At 40.9% G+C, this 24,941-nt stretch overlaps 1 protein-coding gene and 1 long non-coding RNA gene across 2 annotated transcripts in view; one reads left to right on the top strand and one right to left on the bottom strand.

Annotated features, from left to right (window-relative positions):
• Positions 1 to 24,941, top strand: part of LOC121650417 (sacsin-like) — a 32,922-nt gene that overhangs the window by 7,215 nt on the left and 766 nt on the right. The window contains exons 2-7 of the mRNA XM_042001919.1: positions 6,530 to 6,617; positions 7,874 to 7,985; positions 8,992 to 9,138; positions 9,248 to 10,676; positions 14,321 to 14,409; positions 14,508 to 24,861. Of these exons, the coding sequence (XP_041857853.1) occupies positions 6,530 to 6,617; positions 7,874 to 7,985; positions 8,992 to 9,138; positions 9,248 to 10,676; positions 14,321 to 14,409; positions 14,508 to 24,861 (12,219 nt within the window). The remainder of the gene's footprint in view (positions 1 to 6,529; positions 6,618 to 7,873; positions 7,986 to 8,991; positions 9,139 to 9,247; positions 10,677 to 14,320; positions 14,410 to 14,507; positions 24,862 to 24,941) is intronic.
• LOC121650425 lies at positions 3,943 to 23,998 on the bottom strand. Its single transcript, XR_006012272.1, has 4 exons — positions 23,986 to 23,998; positions 23,880 to 23,890; positions 17,939 to 17,944; positions 3,943 to 4,014 (listed from the first exon to the last, which is right to left on the bottom strand). It is a non-coding gene; the product is annotated as an uncharacterized LOC121650425 (long non-coding RNA).

The following is a 24,941-nucleotide window of genomic DNA, read 5'->3' as shown; positions in this document are numbered from 1 at the left end:
TGAAAGAGAACTTCAGTCTGATGAGTCAAACAAAACCCACTCTTCATCGACTGCAGCCTTCAAAGCCAGAAACCAAGCCCACCACAGAGAGTCTGGGAGAGACTGTTTTTCACCAGACTCCTAAAGACAACCAGCTTGCCCCATCCGTTGAAGACATGATCTTTCTGAAGAAGATGGAAGAAATTTTAGAAGACAAAACTAACAGCTGGATTGCCCCATTACCGTTTAGGAATCCCAGACGTAAACTCCCAGACAACAGATCTTACGCCTATAAGCGTCTTATGCCTCTTCGACGCACACTTGACAAGAAGGAAGAAATGAGGGCACACTTTGTTGAGTTCATGCAGAAAATGCTTGATAACAAACATGCAGAGATTGCACCACCTTGTGAGAAGGAAACAGAGAGATCGTATCTTCCTATGTTTGGCATCTACCTCCCACAGAAGCCTGGGAAGATTCGTGTTGTTAGATTCCAGTGCACAGTTTGATGGAGTGTCTCTCAATGATGTGTTGCTTTCAGGGCCTGACATGAACAACACCCTTTTGGGTGTGCTCCTCTGTTTTCGAAAGGAACCAGTTGCTGTCACAGCTGACATAGAGCAGATGTTCTATTGCTTTGTTGTTCGGGAAGACCACAGAGACTTTCTGCGGTTTCTGTTGTATGAAGACAATGATCTGAGCAGGGATGTGGTAGACTACCGCATGAGAGTCCACGTTTTTGGCAACAGTCCCTCGCCAGCGATAGCAATCTTTGGGCTGAGAATGGCAGCAAGGGAGGCAGAAAAAGAGTTATGGTAGTGATGCACAATACTTCATAGAGCGAGACTTTTATGTTGAAGATGCACTGAAATCCTTTCCAAACGAAGCTGAGGCCATTGATGTTGTACAGAGAGCTCAGAAGATGCTTGCACTCTCTAATATAAGTCTCCACAAGATTACTTCTAACAGAGTGGAGGTGGTGAATGCTTTTCCTCCAGAAGACAGAGTCAAAGAAATCAGAGACCTGGATCTCACCAAAGATGTGCTTCCTGTGCAGCGTAGCCTGGGAGTATGTTGGAACACCATGTCTGATACATTTGTCTTTAACATTCCACAGAGCCAAAAACCCTTCACTCGCAGTGGGGTGCTATCAGTAGTAAAGTGTGTGTTTGATCCTCTAGGCTTCCTTGCCCCTGTAACCATCAGAGGAAGACTTCTTCTCAGAGAACTTTGCAAGAGCGACCTCGAGTGGGACAGCTCCCTGCCTGAGGACATGTATGAGAACTGGAGAAAATGGCAAGATTCTCTACAAGATCTTAGAAACGCTGCATATTCCTTGCACATATGTCTCCTTCTTCATCTCACAAGCCAAATTCACTGAGCTTTGTGTGTTTTCAGATGCCTCAGTCAAAGCCATAGCTGCAGCAGCCTACTTGAAAGTCACACATGGAGATGGGCACAGTGATGTGGGTTTCATTATGGGTAAAGCCAAGCTTGCTCCAGTTTCAGAGCCCACCATTCCCAGACTAGAGCTCTGTGCTGCTGTGCTTGCTGTGGAGTTGTCTGAGCTCGCCGAAGAGCTTAACGTGAAGGTAGACAGAACTACATTCTACACAGATAGCAAAGTGGTATTAGGATACATAAACAATCAGCACAAAAGATTTCATGTATTCGTGCACAACCGTGTACAGAGAATTAAGCATTCTTCTCAGCCAGAGCAGTGGAGATATGTCCCTACCGAGCACAACCCACCTGATCGTGGCTCTCGGTCCTTGGCAGCATGTAAACTTGCCAATACCACATGGCTGTGTGGCCTAGCATTTCTTCTACAAGCACGATTTCTGAGAGAGGCCCGTTTGATCTTGTTAACTCAGAGTTGGATGTGGAGATAAGCTCCAATGTGATGGTGCTGGCTACAACAGTGTCTGCAAGTTATTTGGGTTCAGCACGCTTTGAGCGCTTCTCAAAGTGGACTTCTCTAAATAAAGCTGTAGCCCGCCTATGTCACATCTGTCACAGCTTCATCAAACCCAAAGCGGATGACAGTTGTACTGGTTGGCACTTCTGTCAGACAAGCCTCACAGATGATGCCTTAATGAAAGCAGAACATGCCGTGATCACATGTATCCAACGTGAAGTATATGCAGAAGAAATCAAACGCATCACGGCAAAGGAAAGCCTGCCATCTAGCAGTTTTCTGTACAAGCTTAATCCAGTGTTGGATGACAATGGCCTGCTATGGGTAGGAGGTCGTCTTGCAGAATCAAAGCTGTCAAGTCACAAAGCCAATCCTATTCTGGTTCCAGGCAAACATCACATTGTCACGTTGCTTAAACGTCATCATCACGAAGCTGTAAAGCATCAAGGGAGACACTTCACTGAGGGAGCTGTAAGAGCAAGCGGCTTATGGATAATAGGGGCCAAGAGATGCATCAGCGGCATTATCCACAGATGTGTGATTTGCAGAAAGCTACGAGGAACAACGGAACACCAAATCATGGCTGACTTACCTGCTGAACGGTTGCAGACTGACCCTCCATTTTCTTATGTTGGCCTTGAAGTTGGGTCCTTTGAAACCTGGGGAGAAGAGTGTAGACAACTACTTACTCAGCCAGAGATGTTCCTGGGTGTTCAATCCCCCCTACTCGTCTCACATGGGTGGCACATGGGAGTGGATGATAGGTATTGCATGACGCATCCTAGATTTAATGTTCCTACAAGCAAAAGTCACTAAACTGACTCATGAGGTTCTGACAACATTAATGGCTAAAGTGACAGCTATCATCAACACAAGACCGTTAGTGCCCATCTCTTCCGACCCTGAAGCTCTGCTGACTCTCACCCCCTCATCTCTCCTCACCCAGAAGGTTGGTGCAGTCTCACCTCTCCCTGGAGACTTCATTAAGGCCGATATGTTTACTTATCAGTGGAAGAAGGTTCAGGTTCCTGCTGACATCTTCTGGGCTCGCTGGCAGAAGGAGTACCTCACCCTGCTTCAGAGTTGTCAAAAGTGGCAAGTCAACAGGCCAAATATCAAAGAAGGAGACACTGTTCTTTGAAAGGACAAACTACTGAAAAGGATTGACTGGCTAATGGGAGTCATTGTGAAGGCTCTCCCAAGTAAAGATGGACAGGTCAGAAAAGTGGAAGTCAAGATCGTTCATCACAAGACAACAAAAACTTTCTTCAGACCCATCTCAGAGTGTATTCTTTTCATGTCTCCAACAGATTAGTTTATGTGAATGTCATTATTAATTAATGCCAGGCGGAAGGTGTATTGGAACGGTTGGTTTGTTTGCATGCGTTTGAGCCTCTAGGGGGCACAGTTCTTTTTACATGGCCCTTTCCATGCCGGTCTAGTACTGCAGCTTCAGCCTATAGTAAATAAAAGGAAGTGATGCAACAGGAACTTCCTGTTTCTATGGGTCATGAGAATGGTGGTGTGCTTGCCAGGCTGAAGGCTCATTCTTTATCTCCGGCCATCCATTTGTTCCTAGCCCTTTGAGTGGCAATTTAAGTAAGTTCACATGTTTGTTACATTGTTAGACTATATTTAGCTGATTATTATGTTGATTCATAACTTGATTTGCATTATTTATATATTTTCTTGTGTGCCTTGTTATGTATATCTTGAGAAGTTCTGTCCTACTGTATTCATGTAATTTAAGCGAAAATAACATGCTAACATATGTAGCTCCTGAATATGACATTGATGCCCTAGGTGTGCTAAATTCTGTTCTTCCTTTTATTTTTCTATTTCAGTTTCACACTTCCGTGTAGTAAATCCTGTTCAACTATGACACCGGTTTGTTCCTTGGAAGATGCATTACATGGGAGAGTTTAGCTGGCTGTGAATCTCAGTATAGGACAACATTGGGTGCAACAGTACAATGAGAGAGATACCATCTTATCAGATCCTGGGTCAGCGGTTAGACAGGGTAATCTGGAGAAAATATAAATATATGTGTCAGTGACTCACCGTTAGGATGCATCTGAAGGGATCAAATAAAGAAAATATTATTTTCATCTCGTTTTCTTTTTAAAAAAAATAAGCCGATCAGTGTTGGTTAACTGAGGAAAGGTTGTTGCTACCAGCTCGCTAAACATGTTCTCTGTTTTCAAAACAAGACAGGGTTAGTAGCTCATCATGTCATGTCATGTTGTCAGTAGCAAGCAGATACTTAATAGCAGTGAGCGTGCATGTGTTCGTTCATGTAAATGTGTGTGTACATGTATGTGTCTCTTGTTCCAGCTGTGAACCAGTCTTATGTGCAGACCTACTCTAGAACTGAAGCTGTCTTTCGTTTACTTTTAGCGTCTTCTCTTCATAAAAGATAAGATCTGTTAAACTTCAGTGTATGGACAGAGTTTTGTATTAAATCATGAACTATTTATGGTATGAAATCAGAACGGTCTCACCATCAGTGTCACGTGGTCACATGACTGGTTCCATCTCCGAGTCAGCTCTGCCGGGTCCATCTTTTACCCTTTTTTGTTTTTTGTTTTTTCCTTCGGACTCAGAGTTCCTTCAGCTTGAACACCTACTGAAATCCATTCAGAACAAAATTCTATTCTTACCATATTTACTACTCATAAAACTCATAAAATAAAATTACTTATAAAATCAAATAATTCTCCTGTGCTATTCCTTAGAGTCTATGTTGCCCATTTTTACCACAAAATGAGGGAGAGAGGGGGATCCCTTTACAGTCGTAAACGTCTTCACGGACTCCGAGTAATAAGTTTACCCAGCCACTCTTACCCGGTGGCCTTTTCCACCGGGGGACCTCTGCGGACACAGAGGATACCAGCCGCAGGCCTGTCTCCCGCAGCTAACACCACGTACGCCCACGCGGTCCAGACTCTCACAAGCCCAAGCAGACCCCTCTGTCTCCAAACTAGCTTCATAACTTAAAGTACTTTTAACTCATCAGACTTATCTTTCAGACTATATTTTGAGTTTGTTGATTTCAACGATGACTTCCAGAGAAGCAAACGAGGGTCCCCCTTTCAAAAACAACGCCTGCAAATCAGGTTCAGGTCGGTCAGACACCGTCATTGGGTCCCCCTGGTCACTCGCGAAATCCTGCCGACAATGCCAATTGTTCTAGAAAAATTACCAAGAGTCTGGAATGAGTAAAGTATATAAGGTTTATTTACAGGAGAAGTATTGAAAAAAAGAATTACTTGCAAGTAATGAGAGTGGTCGTCCCGACTCGCATGGAGTCGGCAGAGACTTTGATGATTCATCAGAGAGAAACTTGTTTTATTCAGCTGGTCCCCAGCTGAAGGTCAAATAGCAAAATAATAATGAGGAATAGAAGACTGAGTGGAGCCACTTTCTTCCAGTTTTCAGACAAAGCCCACATTCCACAACAAGCTAATATCCCAAACAGCTATTGCTATCTAGCAGGTGCGAAAACCAGTCTCAACTCTGCCATATCAGAGCTCTGGGAAGAAAATGATCAGTCTGACCTCACACACACATACACAATGAAAACTGTAACTTCAATATTCTATAGAATGAGAACACACAATATGAAAATGTAAAAGTGAATGGATTAACAATATTAAATTAATAAAGAAAACTAAATATACATGTGATTATTATGAGTATATATGAGTGATTACCATATGCAGCCAAATTTCTTTCACACCGCTTGGGAGGCCCCCAAGAGTATTTGAAATGTCATCTTGATTTAAAAAAAATAAAAATAAATGAATACTTAAAAATAATATTAAATTAATATTAAATGTAAAAATATTGTTGAACAATATATAAAATTATATTGCACACAAAAAATGCCATTTCATTATTCACCAACCATGAAATTTCCCTGGTTGGCAGATCATACCATCATACCATAGATTTTTTTTAGTTAGTTTATGCTAGACATGCACAAGCTTGATTAACCTTTGGTGTGTATTTTCACCCAGGTAAACAAATAATACTATTGCAACTGTCCACATAGATCCAGGACACTAGTCATCATTTACTTGTGGTGTTGGTGCTATGGTACTCCTTGTATTGAATTTGTGTTGAATAAAACTATTTTTCTCATAACTTAGGCTAACATACCAACAAAAAACACAACTCCAAAATGAACATTGAAGTCAACATGTGTAAAATAATCTGTCCCAGCTGACATGACAAAGGGGAAGCATGCTTAATTTTATTGCACTATTTCCCCTTAGTGATACTATTAATCTGTAATTTATGCCTTAGAACATGAAATTTGCTAAATAAATAAAGTTGCTTTGCTTTAATTAATTTTTAAATGTGTTGATTCAGATTAACAAATTACACTTCAAGTTCAGAGAAATGGGTTGTCAATGTAAAGTTCCACTAAAGGTCATGGGCTGAAATATATAACATTATATTAATCTCCAATCTGGAGTGTTTCTGACTGAGGATAAAAGGGAAAAATGGAAGTGCAGCTTTACACTTATTTTGGTTCATCCCATTCAGTGCGCCAGTAGGGCTCGCCTTGTCGTGTTTTCAATTTCAGCTTAAATGTCTTACTCCTTTTTATCCTTTTGATTTCTTTAGGACTACCTTTGGGGCCACAGCGCCACCATTCCTCGACTACTTGAGAGATATTCTGCGTCGGTATCCAGATGGTGGACAAATTTTGAAGGTTGGTAAATTCAAATTCTCATTGGCGACAATTGCAGCGATGCTTGACTTCCCTACAGCAGACATATGAAAAGAAAATCACATGTCATGGTGTCATTGTTAGAGGAGTTGAGTGGTGTGTGTGTGTGTGTGCGTGTGTGTGTGTGTGTATCATTTTACAGATAAAAAATAACCTATAACTTTTCCAAAAAAAAAAAAAAATCTTTTGAAGAAGAAAATTAGAAGGAAGTTCTTCAAGTTGTTGGGTGATCACAGAGCAGAGTGGGCGGGTCGGGATACATAGGCAGAAATGATTGACAGACACCAGCTCAGCCCAGTGGCAAGATGCAGAGCAAGATTCACAAAGCAGCTACCCACAGAGCGGTCTTTGAGGTGGAAGACTTCCCCTCCAGAATCTCCTCAGCTACACATGAACAAGATGGTCCTGATGATCAGTCTGAGCCGTTAGTGCTGTTACGCTGACCTGTCAACAGCTCCAGCATCACTGGAAAGCTGTGGAGACTTGCAGCAGGTTGTGGCAGCTGCAGGAAGTGCTGCTGTAAGTTACCGCTGCTACGATTTCAGCTGCTGTCTGTCACCAGATGAGGATCAGCAGGTAAAGAATAAAGTCTGGTGTTACTTAAACACCCCTCAAATGCACAAATCTGTCCCATTGCAGAAATATTTCTTCAGAAAAAAAGAATAGAAGTCTGAAACTAGCAGATCTACACTAGATAAGTTCACATGCCTTCATAAGCGTTGGTGGGCGTGGTTTTCTATGCCTGCAAGATGAGGACCCATGTGTTTGTATCTAGAGGGAGGGGCTGTGGGGTTTTCTAAATTTTCTTGTGAGGTATGTCATGAAAAACATAACCTGGTTATGGCGTTATGAGCCATTTTTTACCCACAAAATCCTGTTTTTTTTTTAAATATATATATATATATATATATATATAATTTTTAACAGTATATAGTTTTCATCACAATTAAGTAATACTGTGTTGTTTACAGTTAAAAAAAAAAAAAAAAAACACTTTTTTGGGTCCACTACCCCTTTAAGTTCAAAGGCAAGTGTTCTTGTGACCCATGTTTGAACAAAACCAATGTAAGGTATTCCATTTGTATATATATTTTTTTTATCTATATGTCAGAGCATTATTAAGAGTCATCTGACTCCCTGTGCATGTCTTTAAAACTTTCTAAATGTGTGTTTTGTACACCTAGGCTCTGTTGATGATTTACAATTTTTTTGTTTTTTGTTTTTTGTTTTTTTTACAGGAACTTATCCAAAATGCTGATGATGCTCAAGCCACAGAGGTGGTTTTCATCCATGATGAGAGAAGCTACCAGACTGAGAGTCTATGGACTAATGAATTGGGAAAATACCAAGGTACCCATTAGCATTATAAAATAATAAAACTAATTAAGAGCAAACAGAGGAAAAAAAGAATTTCAGAGCTAGAAATGTAATCCCTGGTAAATGTTTTTTCCTTGTTACTTAACTCTATTTAGCATGCAGTATGAAAGAAACTTGTGTCTTCAACTTGGCTGCTATAGAAAAAGCCAGGAAAAAATATTTTTCCTCAAGTTAACAATTTATACATATTGTGCAAAATATTTGCCCGGTACCGGGTATCAATAGACAATGTGTTGACCACATCAGCTCAGTTGAACCACGAGGCAAAAGTAACAAAGTCTGGCCAACAAAGGTGGGATTTCCTGCTCTCTCACCCCAACTCTGGTTTTAACTGGTTCTAGCTTGTTCTCCCCTGCAGCTGTTTAAAAACAGACGGTTCCTAGAACAGGGATCACCAACTCCGGACCTCTTGAGCCAGTGTCCTGCAGGTTTTCGCTATGTCCCTGCTGCAACATGCCTGGTTTAAATAAAATAGTTCACCAAAAGCTTGTTGTCAAAGTCTGCACCAGCCTCTTAAGGACCCAATTTTTTAGTCAGGTATACTGCAGCATGAACATATTGAAAACCTGCAGGACACCAGCTCAAGAGGTCTGGAGTTGGTGATCTCTAGAACATTGACTGTCACCCATGTCTCAGAGTGGAAAAATACTGTCACCAGTACTAGACCAACAGATAATTCACACAAAATATATTAGTAAAAAGACAGCATAAATATTTAAGCATGATGTCCAATCTTTCAAGTATGTCTCTAGTTCTAGTTACACTGTTTGCACCATGCTGTTCCAACAAATGATTCAAACATTGATGGAGCCACTGTGGCCTAAGTTACATTCTGCCAGCAGATTTTATATTAACAACCTGACTAGCAGTTTTATTTCCCCAGTGCAAGCTATAATTTACAAATAAGCGTTTATGACTGAATGAAAGAACAACACACAAAATACCATAAGATTTTAATTTTTAACTTTTTTTTGCAAAGGTCCTGCTCTCTACACATACAACAATGCTGTGTTTACTGATGATGACTGGGACAGGATTCAGAAAGCAGGAAGAAGTGGCAAGATCAACGACCCAAACAAAATTGGAAGGTTTGGAATCGGCTTCAACTCTGTTTATCACATAACAGGTGAAACTTTGATCATCACTACAAATATACCCAATAGTCACAGCTGAAGTAGTCATAGATCATAAGTAGGATGATTAATGGCATAACATCTGCTTTACTTTATTCACAGATGTGCCAAGTATATTCAGCTCTGGACACCTTGGACTGATGGACCCCCAAGAAAAGATTTTTGGAGAAAGAAATGGAGGATTTTTGTGGTCCTTGAATGATCCTGAACACCAAGAAGCTCTGATGACAATGCGGGATCAGTTCCAACCCTTTAGAGATATAGTTTCACTTGTAGGGAAACAGGAGTGGTCTAAAGTTGTTGAGGAGGATCAGTACTTTAATGGAACAATCTTCAGATTCCCTTTACGCAACGAGAAATCAGAAATCTCAGATAATCTGTATGATTCAAAAAAGGTAACTGAGCTTTTTGATAGCTTTATTGCAGATGCAGACTTAAGCCTCCTCTTCCTGAAAAATGTGACCTCTGTATCCTTGATACGTATCAGTGCTGATGGCACCGTTCACAAGAGACTGGAGGTGAAATCTTCCGATCCCACAGGAGTCATTGTAAAGTCAGCAAATGAGTCAGTCATCAAATCTTTGACAAGATTCAAACAGATAACCCTCGACTCAGAAGACCACAGAGAAACAAAGTGGCTTATAACAACATGTACCATGAAAGAGGGAAAAGTAAAAGATCTTGATGTCCTCTCAAAAAAATTAAGCTTTATTCCTCACGTTGACTTGGCCTTCCCCTGTGGTGAAGAGAGACATGGTAGTGAGGGTAGACTGAGCTGCTTCCTCCCCCTCCCAAACAATGAGTCCAACAAGACAGGCCTCCCAGTTTATGTCAACGCTTGCTTTGGCCTCACAGACAATAGAAGAGACATCAAGTGGCAAGAGGAAGAACAGAGACACGATGAACACGCTTTGTGGAATGAACTGCTGGTGAAGGAAGTGCTCCCACAAGCATACCTGAAAATCATTCAAGATGCCATCAAACTTTCCCAACAATCCAGTCTTCCTGTCTCTTCTGTGTACAATCTGTGGCCTGACATCACTCAGCTGCAGCACAGAAACAAATGGCGTGATGTTGCTCTGGATGTTTTTCACCACTTATTCAAACAGAATCTGGCTATCCTTTCTCTTGCCAAAGATGAACGGAAGTTTATCCCTCTATCAGAAGCCCTGCTGCCCTGTAATGGTCCAACAAGCCCTGATATAATATCTGCCATCAGAAGGACTTTGGTGTCCTGTGGAGAAAATCTTGTCACTTTGTCTGCTAGTGTTGCCAAGGCTATTGAAGCCACTCCACACCAGTCAGCCCCAAAACGTGTGACTCCGACCGCCCTGAGAAGAATTCTACACAAAACTGGAGTACAAAGCATCACTAAGGATGACAAACTGTGTCTTTTAGAGTACATACTGAGTGATGGAGAATACAAAGAACTCAAGGGTCTTCAGCTGCTTCCACTCAGTGATGGCACCTTCAGATCTTTCACAGACAGAGAGGAGGACACCGCTTTAATTGACAGCGAGGAATTTCCAAGGTATTTTTATTTAATAACCTGAAACAGTCATTGGTTTAGTTGAGTATGTATATTATAATTCTCCTTTCCTATGCTATTATTCATTACAGTGAGTTTAATTGCAAGTGTGCATGGCTAATTTCTTCCAAGGCTAGCCCTGTTATGGATTGGTGACCTGTCCAGTCTCCTGCCCAGTTGCTGCTGGGATGGGCTCTAACTTATAAGATTTAGGAATTCTTATTCCTACCACTTTTCAACAGATTGTCACAACGCTTGCGTTAGGAGTCGAATACCCCTCTTTATTATCTTTATTTTGTGTTATTTATTCTGCTTTTGTTTATTGGTGTGTCAGAGTACACAACATTTGCATCCTATCATCCTATTTAGTTAAGATAAACATGTCAACAAACAACAGCTTATTTAGTAATCTCTCTAAAAATAAAAAATCAGAATATTTCTTGAAGTCTGTTTAAGGCATTCTCTACCTTTTGGTATCTTACCTCAAAGCAAACCCCCTAGGGGTGGCCAAAGTTACGATATATATATATATATATGTCTGTGTGTATATATATTAGTGCTGGGCAACGATTAAAGTTTTTAATTGTGATTAATCGCATGACATGCTGCGATTACTCGCGATTAATCGCATCGTTACGCACAAAATGTCTCTTTCCTTTAAAAAAAGGCCTACAGCTATAAAAAAGAAATTGCAGTAAATTTTGGTTTACAAACACTACATCTGGGGTCTCCAACCTGCAACTCTGGAGCTGCAAGTGTCTCTCTGGACCTTCCACAATGCCTCTTAATACATGGCTAAAATATTTTTTTTAAATCTATCTTTCTTGTCATTAGGTTGGAAACCATGCACTTTTTTTCCTTTCTTTTACATCATTTTCCACAAATATCTACATTCCTTAGCAGAAAGTCTGTCTATCCTCTTTTTTTTTTTGATAAAGGTTTTATGTTTTTCTTTACTTTAAAACCTTAAAAATGGAAATAAAAATGTGGTTCTTCAAAAATTACAAACATCCTATGGTGACTCCTCATTAAAAATATATATTAACTTGCCTTTTTGAAAAGTCTCGTAACATTTGCGTCTCTAAAGTAGTTTTATTTAGCTGGCTGAGGGAAAAATGGCTCTTTGGATTGGAAAGTTTGCAGACCCCTGCACTAAACACATAAGCAGGTTTAGCAGCAATTTTCAGATAAAATATTTCTTCATATATATTTATAAAATCAAATATTTATGACAAAAAAGGATGAAATGTTCAGGATTTACTAACTAAAAGGTAAAAAGTCAGCAGGATGGTTTTAAAGCTGTAAAGCTGCTTCCTTCTAAATACAGAAGGAACAATATGTGATGAATATCAGCATCAGGTGAACAGACAGAAAGCAGGATTAGAATCTCACAGCTTCTAAATGGTGAGGAGAGAGAAATATTCACAATATGCACAATAACTTCCATCCATGCACCTTCAGTGTTTCATTATCCAGGTTTCTGGCCTATAATTTCTCTAAACTTTCATTTACAGCCTCCGCTACCGGGAGTTAAGGGGTTAACATCTCATTCCAGGTGTAGCGTCAGGTCTGTAGATGTAACTCTAAACATGTGTGGTATCCACAGAATGTCCAGAATCTCAGCTACCATCTCAGTAAAACCATTTCTATCACCAACAAACACAGTTAAGACAACAAATTATTTAAAGAGCAACTACACAAAGTCCGAAAAATATGTAAACACAAATGATGTCTCCCCGTGTCCACCCCACGGCATGAACACAAACGGCTCCTCTACTGAAAGCTCACATCTCACAGATTCCACAGCTGGAAGTTTCATTTCGCTATGACCAAGATTCATTGAACCAGAGGCAGAAGAAGACCCGATTTATGCTTCATGTTTGTAAAAGTCTGAAAGCATGTCTTACCTTTGCTGTCTTGCATAAATAAAAACCGCATTTATTAAAAAAAATAATAATAAAAAAGTTTCCCGTCCAAAAATTACGATGTTCTGTCCATCTGCATGTATTTTGACAAAGAGAAACGCCAGTTCTTTTTTTCTTCTTTCTGTTCCAGACAGAAAACATCTCTTTATTTTAATAAAGCCGCTCTCTCCCGATCACGTCAGATGCACCGCTGCAGCAGGGAAGGGAGACATGGACGCCATGTTTCTGTATTTAAAGCCAGCGGCCAGCAAAAAGAAAAAAAAAGAACGCGTGATTAAAAAAATTAACGGCGTTAATCAAGCGTTTCGTTAACGCGCGATTAATGCGTTAACGTGCCCAGCACTAATATACATATACATATATGTGTGTATATATATATATCTATATATAGCCTCACAGCAAGAAGGTCGCCGGTTCGAATCTTGGCTGGGGGGAGGTTCGAACCTTGAGGGCGGTGGCCTTTCTGTGTGGAGTTTGCATGTTCTCCCCGTGTATGCGTGGGTTCTCTCCGGGTTCTCCGGCTTCCTCCCACCGTCCAAAGACATGCATGTTAAGTTAATTGGACACTCTAAATTCTCCCTAGGAGTGAGTGTGCGTGTGAATGGTTGTTTGTCTATCTGTGTTGGCCCTGCGACAGACTGGTGACCTGTCCAGGGTGTACCCTGCCTCTCACCTGTTAAAATGCTGGGATAGGCTCCAGCTCACCCTCGACCCGAAATGGAATAAGCGGTCAAGATAATGGATGGAGATAATGGATATACCATATATATATATATATATATATATATATATATATATATATATATATATATGGGCTGCAACGATTAGTCGACGTTGTGAATGAATTGGTGACACATCGTCTTCCAATCCTATCTCTGCGGAGAGTTGCACAATGCACATGCGCAAAGAGGGGAAAAAAATATAGAGTGAGACATCGTCTTCTTTTTTTTTTATCTCTGCTAAGAGTTGCACATGCGCCATAAAGTCCGCCAGGGGGATAATATGGTGGCGGATTAGGGGGGTAAACTGCGGCAGAGAACATTAAAATTCTGGGATAACTTCACGTTAAACTAACAAAATAAATTAAATACATGTGAGATTTGTAAAGCGGACCTTGTGTACCACGGAAGTACATCTGCAATGCTCGAACATTTAAAGAGGAGGCACGTTGGACTTACTTAACAACCTCATGCAAGATTTCAAAGCTGAAAGTGAAATAAGATCCATATATAATAATCATGAGATACATAATCCGATTGGTCGACTAGTCGTTTTAATAGTCGGTGGCTAATCGACCATCAGAATAGTCATTAGTTGCAGCCCTAATATATATACACACCCGATGAGCCATAACTTGCTCAAGGCTTGACCAGTTAATGGCCAATGGAGTAATGAAGAGAGACTGTTGTATATTTCACAATATTAGCCTCTGACAGTATGGAGCTTACAATTCTACTTGGGTACTTTTCATCATGAACTCAAAGAAAAGCCTGTTCATTACTTTAGAAATAAACTCTACTATCGTATATACAGACTTCCTCCTGAATCCACACCTCCAAAGGACAGAAAGGCCCAAAGCTTGTTCCTGAGGGTTCACGAGTGCTGGGTAGCATCAATTCGCTAACCTTCGCTAACGTTTTCCTCATCACTTTTCAGCCCTTTCTGCTGTTTATGTTGATGCCAGTGAAAAACTGTATCTTTTTTTTTTTTTTTTTTTTACAGAGAACTGCTGCCATACTGTAAACACCTCTTTATCGCACAAAAGCTCAGTCCAGCCTGCACAGCCCACTTAAAACAACTGGCCAGAAAAAGTAAGTAATTTTATTTGAACATACAGCACTATGTGTATATACACAGGTGTATGTATATGCACTTTTGTATAAGTTGTATAATTTCTTTTTGTTTTCAGATTTATTCAGGGTTATCAACATTGATAAAGCCTGTGTGGCTGAATACACAAGAAAATATTTGCCACAGAACTGGAAGCTGACAGGAACAACCCTTGTTAGATGGGACAGCAGCAACACTCAGCATCCACCGTCCGACTGGTTTCAGAAATTCTGGAAGTTTCTCAACACACACTTCAGTGAGCTAAGAGACTTTATTGACATACCTCTCATCCCTGTCAGTTCTCTGTCTGTCGGTCAGCCTGTAACAGTAGCTAAATTACAACAAAACACGACCCTCATTTTTCAGAGCAGAAAGGAGAAGAGTTTACCAGATCAAATAGCTCAGCTGGTGACCAAAGTAGGTGGCACAGTGGTGAGAGGAAATGAGTGGATTAAGCATGAAGACCTTGACACATATGTACTGAGCCCATCTCCAGAGAGTGTCATGAAAGTCTTGAAAAATCTAGACTCCAAGTGTGTCATCAGAGACTTAAAGTCTGAGTCTCACAAAGCACATGAAGTACTGAAAGATTATCTCTCCCTCCAGAGTTCTCTCTCAGACATAGAGAAAGATTTACTCTTGATGTTGCCTCTGTTTCAGACAATGAGAGGATCCAGTGTTGCAGCTCGATCAAAACAGGCTGTGCTTCTAACATCTGATCCAACAATACCCACAGAGCTGCCAATGCCGGATTCACTTATTCAGTGTGTTACTGAGGCTGATCGCAGACTGTTAAAGCTGCTCAAAGTTAACCTCCTGGGCCCAGCTGAAGCAGCAGTTGTCCTCATTGATGGTATTGAGACAGGAACTTGCAGCAAAGAGGAAACTGAGAAAATAATGACTTGGATTTTACAGCACGGTAACATCCTTTTCTCTCAAAATCAGTCCTTGAAAGACAGATGTAGGAATCTGAGCTTCATTGAAGTAAATGGAAAGAAGAAAATGACTTCATGCTTTTTTGATCCAAGAATTCAAACTTTCAAAGTAATTTTTGAGCCAGTTTTCTTCCCCCCACCCGTTTACACTAAAACACCACAGATGCTGGAAAGCCTGACAGATCTGGGATTAAAAAATAAAGAAGCTGATATTTCACCTGAGCAGTTCTTGCATGTCTCCACACAGATTGACAAACTGCATGTGCACTCACACACTCAGGCTCTCAAAATGGCTCAAGTTCTCTTGGAAATACTGGATGCTAAAGACCTGCAGTCAAAGTTTTCTAATGAGCAGCTTACTCACCTCTGGAAGCTAAAATGGATCCCAGGAGATCAAGCTGGAAATGACAAAGGACAATTTAGAGATAAATCTCAGGGAAGCTGTTTCTACTGCCCAGATGAAATGAGACACATCATGTATCATGACGTTGTTGGACATGTAATGCCCGTTACAGGGAAGCTCAGTAACAAACTGAACAATAAGCTCGGCCTCAAACGCCTGCCCCCACCTGAGAAAGTCATTGAGAACTTGTCAGTCTTGAAATCCAAAGCACAGGAAATGGCTGATCCTGATACAAATATAGGCTTTAAAAGAAGTTTGCATAGCATTTATAGACACATGCAGGAAAACATCTCTACATTTACAGCAATGATGAACAAGGAGACAGACTGGCTGTGGGCCCACAACCACTTTGTTTCACCTCACAACCTGGTTCTTGATTACCCACATGATCTAGACCTGAGCTCTTACATTGGGAAGGTGCCAAAAGAATTTTTGCCTTACAAGGAGCTGCTCCGGGAGTTTGGCCTCAAAAAAACACCTTCAAGTGAAGAAATTGTTGACATTCTTTATTCAATCCAAAACAACATTCAAAGACGACAAGAAGCATTTGCAGGTCCTGCAGAGGTTAAAGTGTCGATAGAGATTCTTAACTGGCTGTGGAGAGAGAAGAAGACAGTTCAGGATGACACCCCAGTGCCAGTCATCATAGAGAATGGACTATTCACCCTTAAACCACGATCAGAAGCACTCCTCTGGGATGTCAGCAAAACTGGACAGAAAGATCTTCACTTCAGTCAAGACAATATGTATATCTTACATGAAGAAATCCCAATAGCAACAGCTGAATGGTTGGAAATCCAGTTCCTCAGTAACTACATCCTTGCTCCAGAGTTAGTGGGAATAGAAGAGTGTGGACAATCTGAACCAATTACTATGAGAATTAAAAACATCCTTAGAGAGTATGATGAAGAAACTGACATCTTCAAAGAGCTCCTTCAGAATGCAGAGGATGCTGGAGCAGATGAATGTAAATTCATGGTGGATTTCAGAGAGCACAAAGAAAAACCCGACAGACTCATTGATCCTGAGATGGCCATTTGTCAGGGACCATGTCTCTGGGCATTTAATAATGAGCAGTTCTCGGCTGAGGACTGGGAAAATATTGTCAGGGTTGGCTCTGCCTCAAAGGAAAACAAAGTGGAAAAGATTGGAAAGTTTGGACTTGGATTCAATACTGTGTATCATGTGACAGATGTGCCCTCCATCCTCAGTGGCAACAGGCTTCTCATACTTGATCCAAATGTTACTCACCTTAAGAAGCACATCAAACACAAAACAAACCCTGGAATCAGACTGGATCTCTCTCAAAAGAGACTTTTTGATTTCTTTCCTGGTCAGTTTGCACCTTATGAAAGTATTTTTGACTGTAATTTCACCAGAAAAAGTCCTCCTGAACCCTACGCAGGAACTTTGATCAAACTACCTTTCCGAAGGGAAGAGGAGGCTCAGAATTCTGAAATCAGCACAAAGGTGTACCACAAACGTGATATCATTGCTTTGCAGCAGAACTTCACAATCAATCCACAAAGTCACCTGCTTTTCCTCAAGAACATCAACACATTGTCCCTACAAAGCATATCGGACAACGGATCGACTCCACCAAGAGATGATGAGATAAAGACCATCCTGACTGTGTCCAAAACTGTTGTGGGCACGATAAAGATCCAAGATGAAACTAGTTTATCAAAACAGCATCAAGCTGAGAAAGCACTGATTAAGCTTGATGGGAAATGCAAAGAAATAATTGACAGTGACACAGTCAACATTGTCCGACTAACCAGCAAACAGTCTGGTGAAAGTGAACAGCAGTTCTGGCTGCTGTACAACTGCTTTGGGACAGATCAGTCTTTGAACATGTCTCTTCAAGAAAACAAGAAATCCAGATTTTCCTTGCCCATCGGGGGGGTTGCTGTGCCCTTGAAAACCAACCCAGAGAGTCAAAAACTGTCCCCGCTTCAAACAGATCTTGTTGGACAAGCATTTTGCTTCCTTCCTCTCCCCATTCACACAGGTCTTCCTGTAAATGTAAATGGAACATTTGCTGTGATGAGCAATCGGAAAGGTCTGTGGGAAAGTGGAGAGAAAAGTGATTGGAACAAAGCTCTTCTTCAGGACCCTCTGGTGACTGCATATGTTACTGCACTTTTGGCACTAAAGGAAATGTCTGAAAACAATCATCTGGAGGACTACTGTTACCACTCCTTTTGGCCTGACAGGGAGAAAGTGAGCAATACTTTCAAGCCTCTGGTGGATGCATTTTATTCTGCCATTGCTCAGCACTCCAATGGCCCAGAGCTCCTGAGTGATGGAAAAGACTGGTGCTCAATGGACAATGCCATATTTCTACACGAGAGCATTGAAAAGGATAAAGACATCAGCACACTTGCAGCACAGGTGTGCAAGAAATATGCCAAAGCATCTAACTGTGTTGTTCCTCTCCCACTGTGGTTGAGAAATGGCTTCAAACAAGCTGGCCTAGAGACGGTTTTGAAAAACAAAACCTGGAACTGGAAGAAGCTTTATCAAGAGGTAGTGTTCAAAAACCTTAAAATCATGGACCCTAAAAGCAGAGACACTCTGATACTACATGCAATTGACCTCAACATCAAAGAAATTGACGATCTACTGCTCTCTTATCCATGCATACCAACAACTAATGGACAGCTTCAGTATATCAACAAACTCGTGAAACCATCAGGAGGAGTGGCCTGTCTTTTTGAAGGAGAGGAGGGACGATTGCTTGGTGGTACCAAAAATGGCTTTAACTCCCCCAGAAGCATTAAGCGTCTTTTGGATCTTGGAATGGCAAATGATGATCTTCCACTGGAGGACATCACAAAGAAAGCAGGCACAGTCAATGAAATCTGGAGGGCTGATGAAGAGAAAGCGTACAGGTGTTTAAAGTGCCTTCTTGAACTTATGAGGAATCACATGAATGACCAAGACACTCTCCACTGGGAAACACTGAGGAGGACTGCATTTCTCCCTGCATTTTCCCCTGGTGACATAAAAATGGAGAGAAAGAAAACTCTTCAAATGCCGACAGCTGTTTTCAGTGACAAGTTCTCCCTGCTTGTTAACATGACGCATCCTGTGCTGGATCACACTGGTCTGAAAATACACAACACTGATCCACTTCTAGAAGTTTTGGGAGTTTGCAGCAGTCTAGATCCAAACACTGTTCTTCAGCAGTTGCAAGAAGCATGCGAGAAATCACAATCCATAGACATACCTACACTGAACAAAATAGCAAACGAGTGCTACAGTTGCTTAGATCAGCGGATCAGTGGTTGTATGGATACAACTTTTATTTCACAGAAGGCAAATTCATTCCCATTCATCCTTGTTGGCGACACATTTGTAAATGTCAGCTGTGTTGCTGAAAATGGGCAGTTTGAAGCAAAACCATATCTCCACATACTTCCACTTGCTTTCACTAGTTTCAGGAATCTCTGGGAAAGTGTGGGTGTTAAAAGAGAGTTTACAATCAATCAGTTTCTCACTGTTCTCCAGGAACTGCACTCTAAGCATGAAAACAAACCACTGCCACATAGTGATCTATCAACTTGTCTCACTATTTTAAACAAAGGGATATTTGAGGCAAAACAGGAAACAACAGATGACTTCCTGATACCAAATGTGCATGGTGTTTTACAACCTGCAAGAGAACTGGTTTACAATGACAGCCCATGGATGCCAGTAAGCTCAGGTGTCACATTGTGTCACGCAAGTATCTCACGTGCTTTGGCTTGCCACCTTGGAATCAAAACAACCAGGCATCACAGTCTGGAAAACTACAAAGATGATATTTCACCATTCGCTTTTGAGTTTGAACAGCATGAAGAACTATCTGTTCGAATAAAAGGCATCATTTCAGCTTATCCATCAAAGAAGGACATCCTTAAAGAGCTCATCCAAAATGCTGATGATGGTGAAGCAACAGAAATCCACTTTGTTTGGGACAAAAGGCAACATAGAAAAGAAAAAACATTTGGGGAGAGATGGAACCGTCTGCAGGGTCCAGCACTGTGTGTGTTCAACAACAAAGTGTTTTCTAATGATGACCTGACTGGTATCCAGCAGCTGGGAGAAGGAGGAAAGCAAAACTCTGCTGGGAAAATAGGCAAATATGGAGTTGGATTCAACTCTGTTTACCACCTGACTGACTGCCCCTCAATCCTCACTGGAGATAAACTACTTTGCATTTCTGATCCCAACAAGGAATACATTGACTGTCACTCAGACAAACGTCCATCTGGCATGGGCTACAAACTACCTGACTCATTCAAGGAAATGTACATGGATGTCTACAAGTCCTTCCTTCCTGATAAATTCCCTCTTAAAGAGGGAACCATGTTCAGATTACCTCTGAGGACGAGTGCAAATGGAAAAATCTCAAAAATATCACATGAAGAAGTCACTGACGGTGACATGAGAGAACTGTGCTCTGCTCTGTCAGAGGATCCAGAAGGATTAATGCTGTTCCTTAAAAACATCTGCAAAATAAAAATTCATGAAATCAATGAACATTCAGGAAAACTTCAAACAATCTTTGAAGTTGAAAAAAATCTGCCAGAAGGAAGTCAGGAAGTAAAGGATGGATTTGTAAAATGTCTACAAGATGCCCTTAAATCTGAGACACTGTTCACCCCAAAGAAGGTTTTCTATGAAACCACCATCTCCACCTCAGACAAGAGACAAAGTAAATGGATCATTGCAGAACAGTTTGGCTCATTCAAAGACAATGATGACATTAAGCTATCAAACAAACTTCCACAGGGAGCAATCGCTGCACGTGTGAGCATAAAGACAAACCTATCACAATCCAACAAAATGGATTTCAAAGGTGCAGCATTTTGCTCCCTCCCCCTTCCTGGAGAAACTGGACTGCCAGTACATGTGAATGGAAACTTTGAGGTGGATGCTAGCAGGAAAAATCTGTGGAAAGAAGATGGTCAAAGTCACAGGTCAAACTGGAATGAGTTTTTGAAGAAAAACATCATTGCTCCACTGTATGCAGATCTCTTGCATCATATCAGATGTAAAATTCCAGTCAAGACAGTTCCTCGTGGAGATTTTGAATCATGTTTCAATAATTTATATTTGTGTTTTTGGCCGACTGCGTCTAAAATTGTCGGTCCAGAGTGGCATGAAATGATACATGAGGTATACAGGTCGATGAAAGAGAAAGGTCTCGATGTGATTCCAGTGTTGAGGAGCTCAAAACGCAAAATTTCACATCTTGAAATCAGAGAGTTTTTTTTTGACTGGTGTAACATCAGCAAAACAGAAACAACGGAGGTACCTTACCTGATACATTCAGCATTTGACGAGATTAATCCCATTTTAGAAGACATTGGAATGAAACTTGTTCCTACTTCTACCTGCATGAAGAAGATTTGGAAAAATATCAAGGCTGCTGGCATTGATGTGAAAGAAGTTGATCCTGCTGCAGTGCGGAATTTCTTAAAAGAGAAACCTCTCAATGATCCAACCCAAACGGATGAGGATTTACCCTTACCCATAACTGCAACTCTGATCAGAGATCAAACCCGATGTTCTCAGCTCCTGAACTTTTGTTTAAAGGATTTCTCCTTGAATAAAGACATCGAACAGAATCCCAATTCACTCAATGGACTTCCACTTCTCCTCACAAGAGATCAAGTTCTGAGAGCATTTAACTCTGAGTCTCCAAAGTTTATATCAGGATATGACAGTCTTTTTGATGGGTATGAAGACAAATTTGCAGATCATGGGACCAACAAAGATCATATTAAACATCTTCAAACTTGTAACCTTGTCAAGAATCTGACACTGACCCATGCAGCAGAACCTTTGAAGCCGTTAGTGCAGAGTCGTCTTCAGAACTGTGAACATGATCCAGACAGTGGTCTACATGTCTTAGATGAAACGATGTTGAAGTGGCTGGAGTCCCTTTGGAAGTTCATATGGAGTGAAATGAAATTTAAATCATCTTCTGATGATGAACAAAGTCTGACATTTAGTGATGTGAAGGAACTCTTAAGTGACTTCTGCATTCTACCTGTTGTTGGTCCAAACAGCGAGCACTTCTTGCAAACAATGAAAAACATGTCAAGTGTGGTTCCACATACCTCAAACAAAGAAATACCAGAAATCCTCATTAAACTTGGTTTTATGAAGCATGATGGTAATTTCTTTAGTAAGATAGATAGACAGTTATATTTACTTCTACATCCTGAACTCATGGATGTAAATGACATAAACTCCGTGTTGGACCTGATCTACAACATTAACCGCTCTCGGTTTTCCCGCCTTTCAAGTGAAGACATGAAAAGACTTCAGAACTTCCTGCAGTCTGAAGCTTCCACATCCAAAAACAATCCTGAGTATGAGAAGAAGCTTAAATCATTACCATTGTTTGAAACAATGAATGGTACACGAGTAAGGATTGATGGACCTGTAGAGGTATTTGTCCTCGACACCAATTATTCAGGGAGATTTCCAGATTTGTTCACTTTGCCCAACATCAACTGCATCCTTCTCAAATGCAACCCAGAAAACCAGACTCTGGCAGAACTGCTGAATATTACAGTCCTGGATGATTTGGAGTATTTCATGAGGTTCCTTCTGCCCATTGTGCACATGCTCACAGAGAAACAGAGTTTTCACTGCCTCAAGCTGCTATTGTTACTACGTCACCATAGCAATTTTCATAAGTTCAAGGACGACATTGAAAACATGAAAACAGTAAAACTGATTCGCAGTTCTCAAGGCAGACTGGAAACAGCATCGTACTACTTTGATGACGGTGTTCAACTTTACAGGAGAATGGTGCCTAAAGAGAAGTTTGTGCCTGAGACATTTTGGAGTGAGTTGTGTGATGGGAATAAAGATGCAACAGAAGATGCAAAAAAGCTGATCAGAGAGCTTGGAATGAAGCATGAAGTGTCAAAAGATGACATAATAAAATTTGCATATCAGTTAGAATCAGAAGCAAAAGGAAATGATAAACTTGAAGAACTGAAACAGAAATCAGCATTACTTCTCAGAGCAGCTTTGAATAAAGCGAGTAATGACAAAGACGGGACGTTGCTGCGGAACATAGCCGACATCAGGTTCATATTTCCTGAGAAGATTCGAGAAGAACTTTGTAACTATCACCAACCATTTGCTACAGAGAGAGATACTGTTACAATCAGAGGATCTTTGATCAATAGAGACCAGAAGAATCAAGATTTGATTTGGTCTTCAATGCCAATTATACATTTACCATTCAGTACATCAAATGTCCTGCTAATGATGAAAGATGCAGGAGCTCATGAACAACCACCTCCACACTGTGTGACCAGTAACATGAGAAACATCTGTCACTCACCATGTAAGACTGAAGAGTTGATCAAAACCCGTGCTGATGTGTTTCGGGGTTCGTATGCCTACCTGCAAGCAAAGGGCTTTGATGGACAGTCACTGGCTGGACTTCCTGTTGTGCTGGTTGAAGAAGACACACAACTTGTAAAGCCTGAAAATGTGTGTCTTTCACTCCATAATGACCTTGACTTCAGACCATATTTGTACCAAACTCCTCCACAAGATGCTGTTTATGCAGAGTTCTTCAGGAAGGTTGGTATAAAGAACGCAGCTACTGCGGTGCAGTACTGTAATGTCCTGGCAGATGTTTATGCTGATTCTTGTGACAAACCACAAATGAACCCAAATCAGCTGAAGGCTGTAAAACGAGCCGTTGAGCAGTTGTTTCAGCTAATGAAAGCACAAGAAAACCAGATCCTCAATGATGATGTCAAGACTTTGTATCTTCCTGCAGTGGATGGAAAGTTACATCCATCACACTCCCTGTACTACAACAACACAGTGTTTGAGACCAAAAGGATGGAAGAAGCGCTGGAGAATCAGTTCCTGTTGCTGGAGAAACTCAGTAACTGTCATTTGGACAATGACATCTATGAGCAACATCGACTGGTCCAGCTGCTGCCTCAGAAATTTCAACCTCAGATGTTGTCTGAGATCACTCAGGAAGGCATGGTGGAATCACAGCTTTGTAAACTTGGGACCAGTTGTGACTTTAGTGGATGGTTTAATAAACATCTTTCTTCAAGAGCTTTCAGACATGGACTAATCTGTCTTCTCAGAGAACAGTCTCAGGGTAAAACAACACAAGAAGAGGCAGAAAAGATGTGTGAGAAGACCTTTGGCAGTATTCATATTGTCTGCTGCAACACTCTGAAAACAATGCTGTGGCTGAACAAAGAGCCTCTACATAAAACTACCAGAGAAACTCATGTTTTTGTCAAACGAGATCAACAAGGCTGCACCTTCTACTTACAACACAATCATGACATGGTTCCAAAAGTGATAAATAAAGTTAATATGACATTGACAAAGGAGATGAATACTCTTTTAGAACACCGGATGTCATCAGCTCACCTCTTAGTGCTTGGACAACTTCTTATGTGCGATGATCTGGAAGATGTTCTTAAAACTCTAGCTGAGAATGAGATCCGTGACACTGCTGAAACTGAATGTTTAATCCTCAGTCCACCAGCCCCAGGGAGAGATATTCCTGTTGAATGGCATGATTCATTAGACATGAGCTTCCTAAACAACTTTGAGGAGGGAGAATATGTTGGTTACAGCACAAACAATAAGTACATTTATGCAATTGTTGTTGAAGAGCTTCCTGGGTCCTGCGGACGATATTCTTGGAGATATAACATAGAAATTGGAGAGGATGAGCTTGTGCAAGTCAGTCATCTTGATCTATATCAGTTTAAACGAGAAAAGAAACTAAAACAAGAGGGAGAAACGTTTGCATACTCCATGGATCTGATGCTGCTGGCAGGATCTCCACCACATTCTTCCAAACCTTCAAAAAGTTCCTTACCAGCTTCTTTTAATGAAGTCAAAAAGGAAATTGACAAATGTCTGTCTGAGATCTGGAGTCTTCCTGAGGAGGAGAGGCAGAAAGGCATCAAGCGACTGTACCTTAGATGGCATCCTGACAAAAATCCTGACTGCCAGTCATTCGCCACAGAGGCTTTCAAATATTTACTGAATCACATTAATGAGCTCACCAAAGGCAAAAATGTAAGACCATCCTATTCATCCCATTCATCCCATTCAACCCATTCAGCCTATTCATCCCATTCATCCCATTCAGCCCATTCATCCTATTCAT

The sequence above is a fragment of the Melanotaenia boesemani genome, chromosome 12, assembly GCF_017639745.1.
Source record: "Melanotaenia boesemani isolate fMelBoe1 chromosome 12, fMelBoe1.pri, whole genome shotgun sequence".
Lineage (NCBI taxonomy): Eukaryota > Metazoa > Chordata > Actinopteri > Atheriniformes > Melanotaeniidae > Melanotaenia > Melanotaenia boesemani.
The sequence above is the reverse complement of the archived record's forward strand: the minus strand, read 5'-3'. Positions and strand labels throughout refer to the sequence as shown.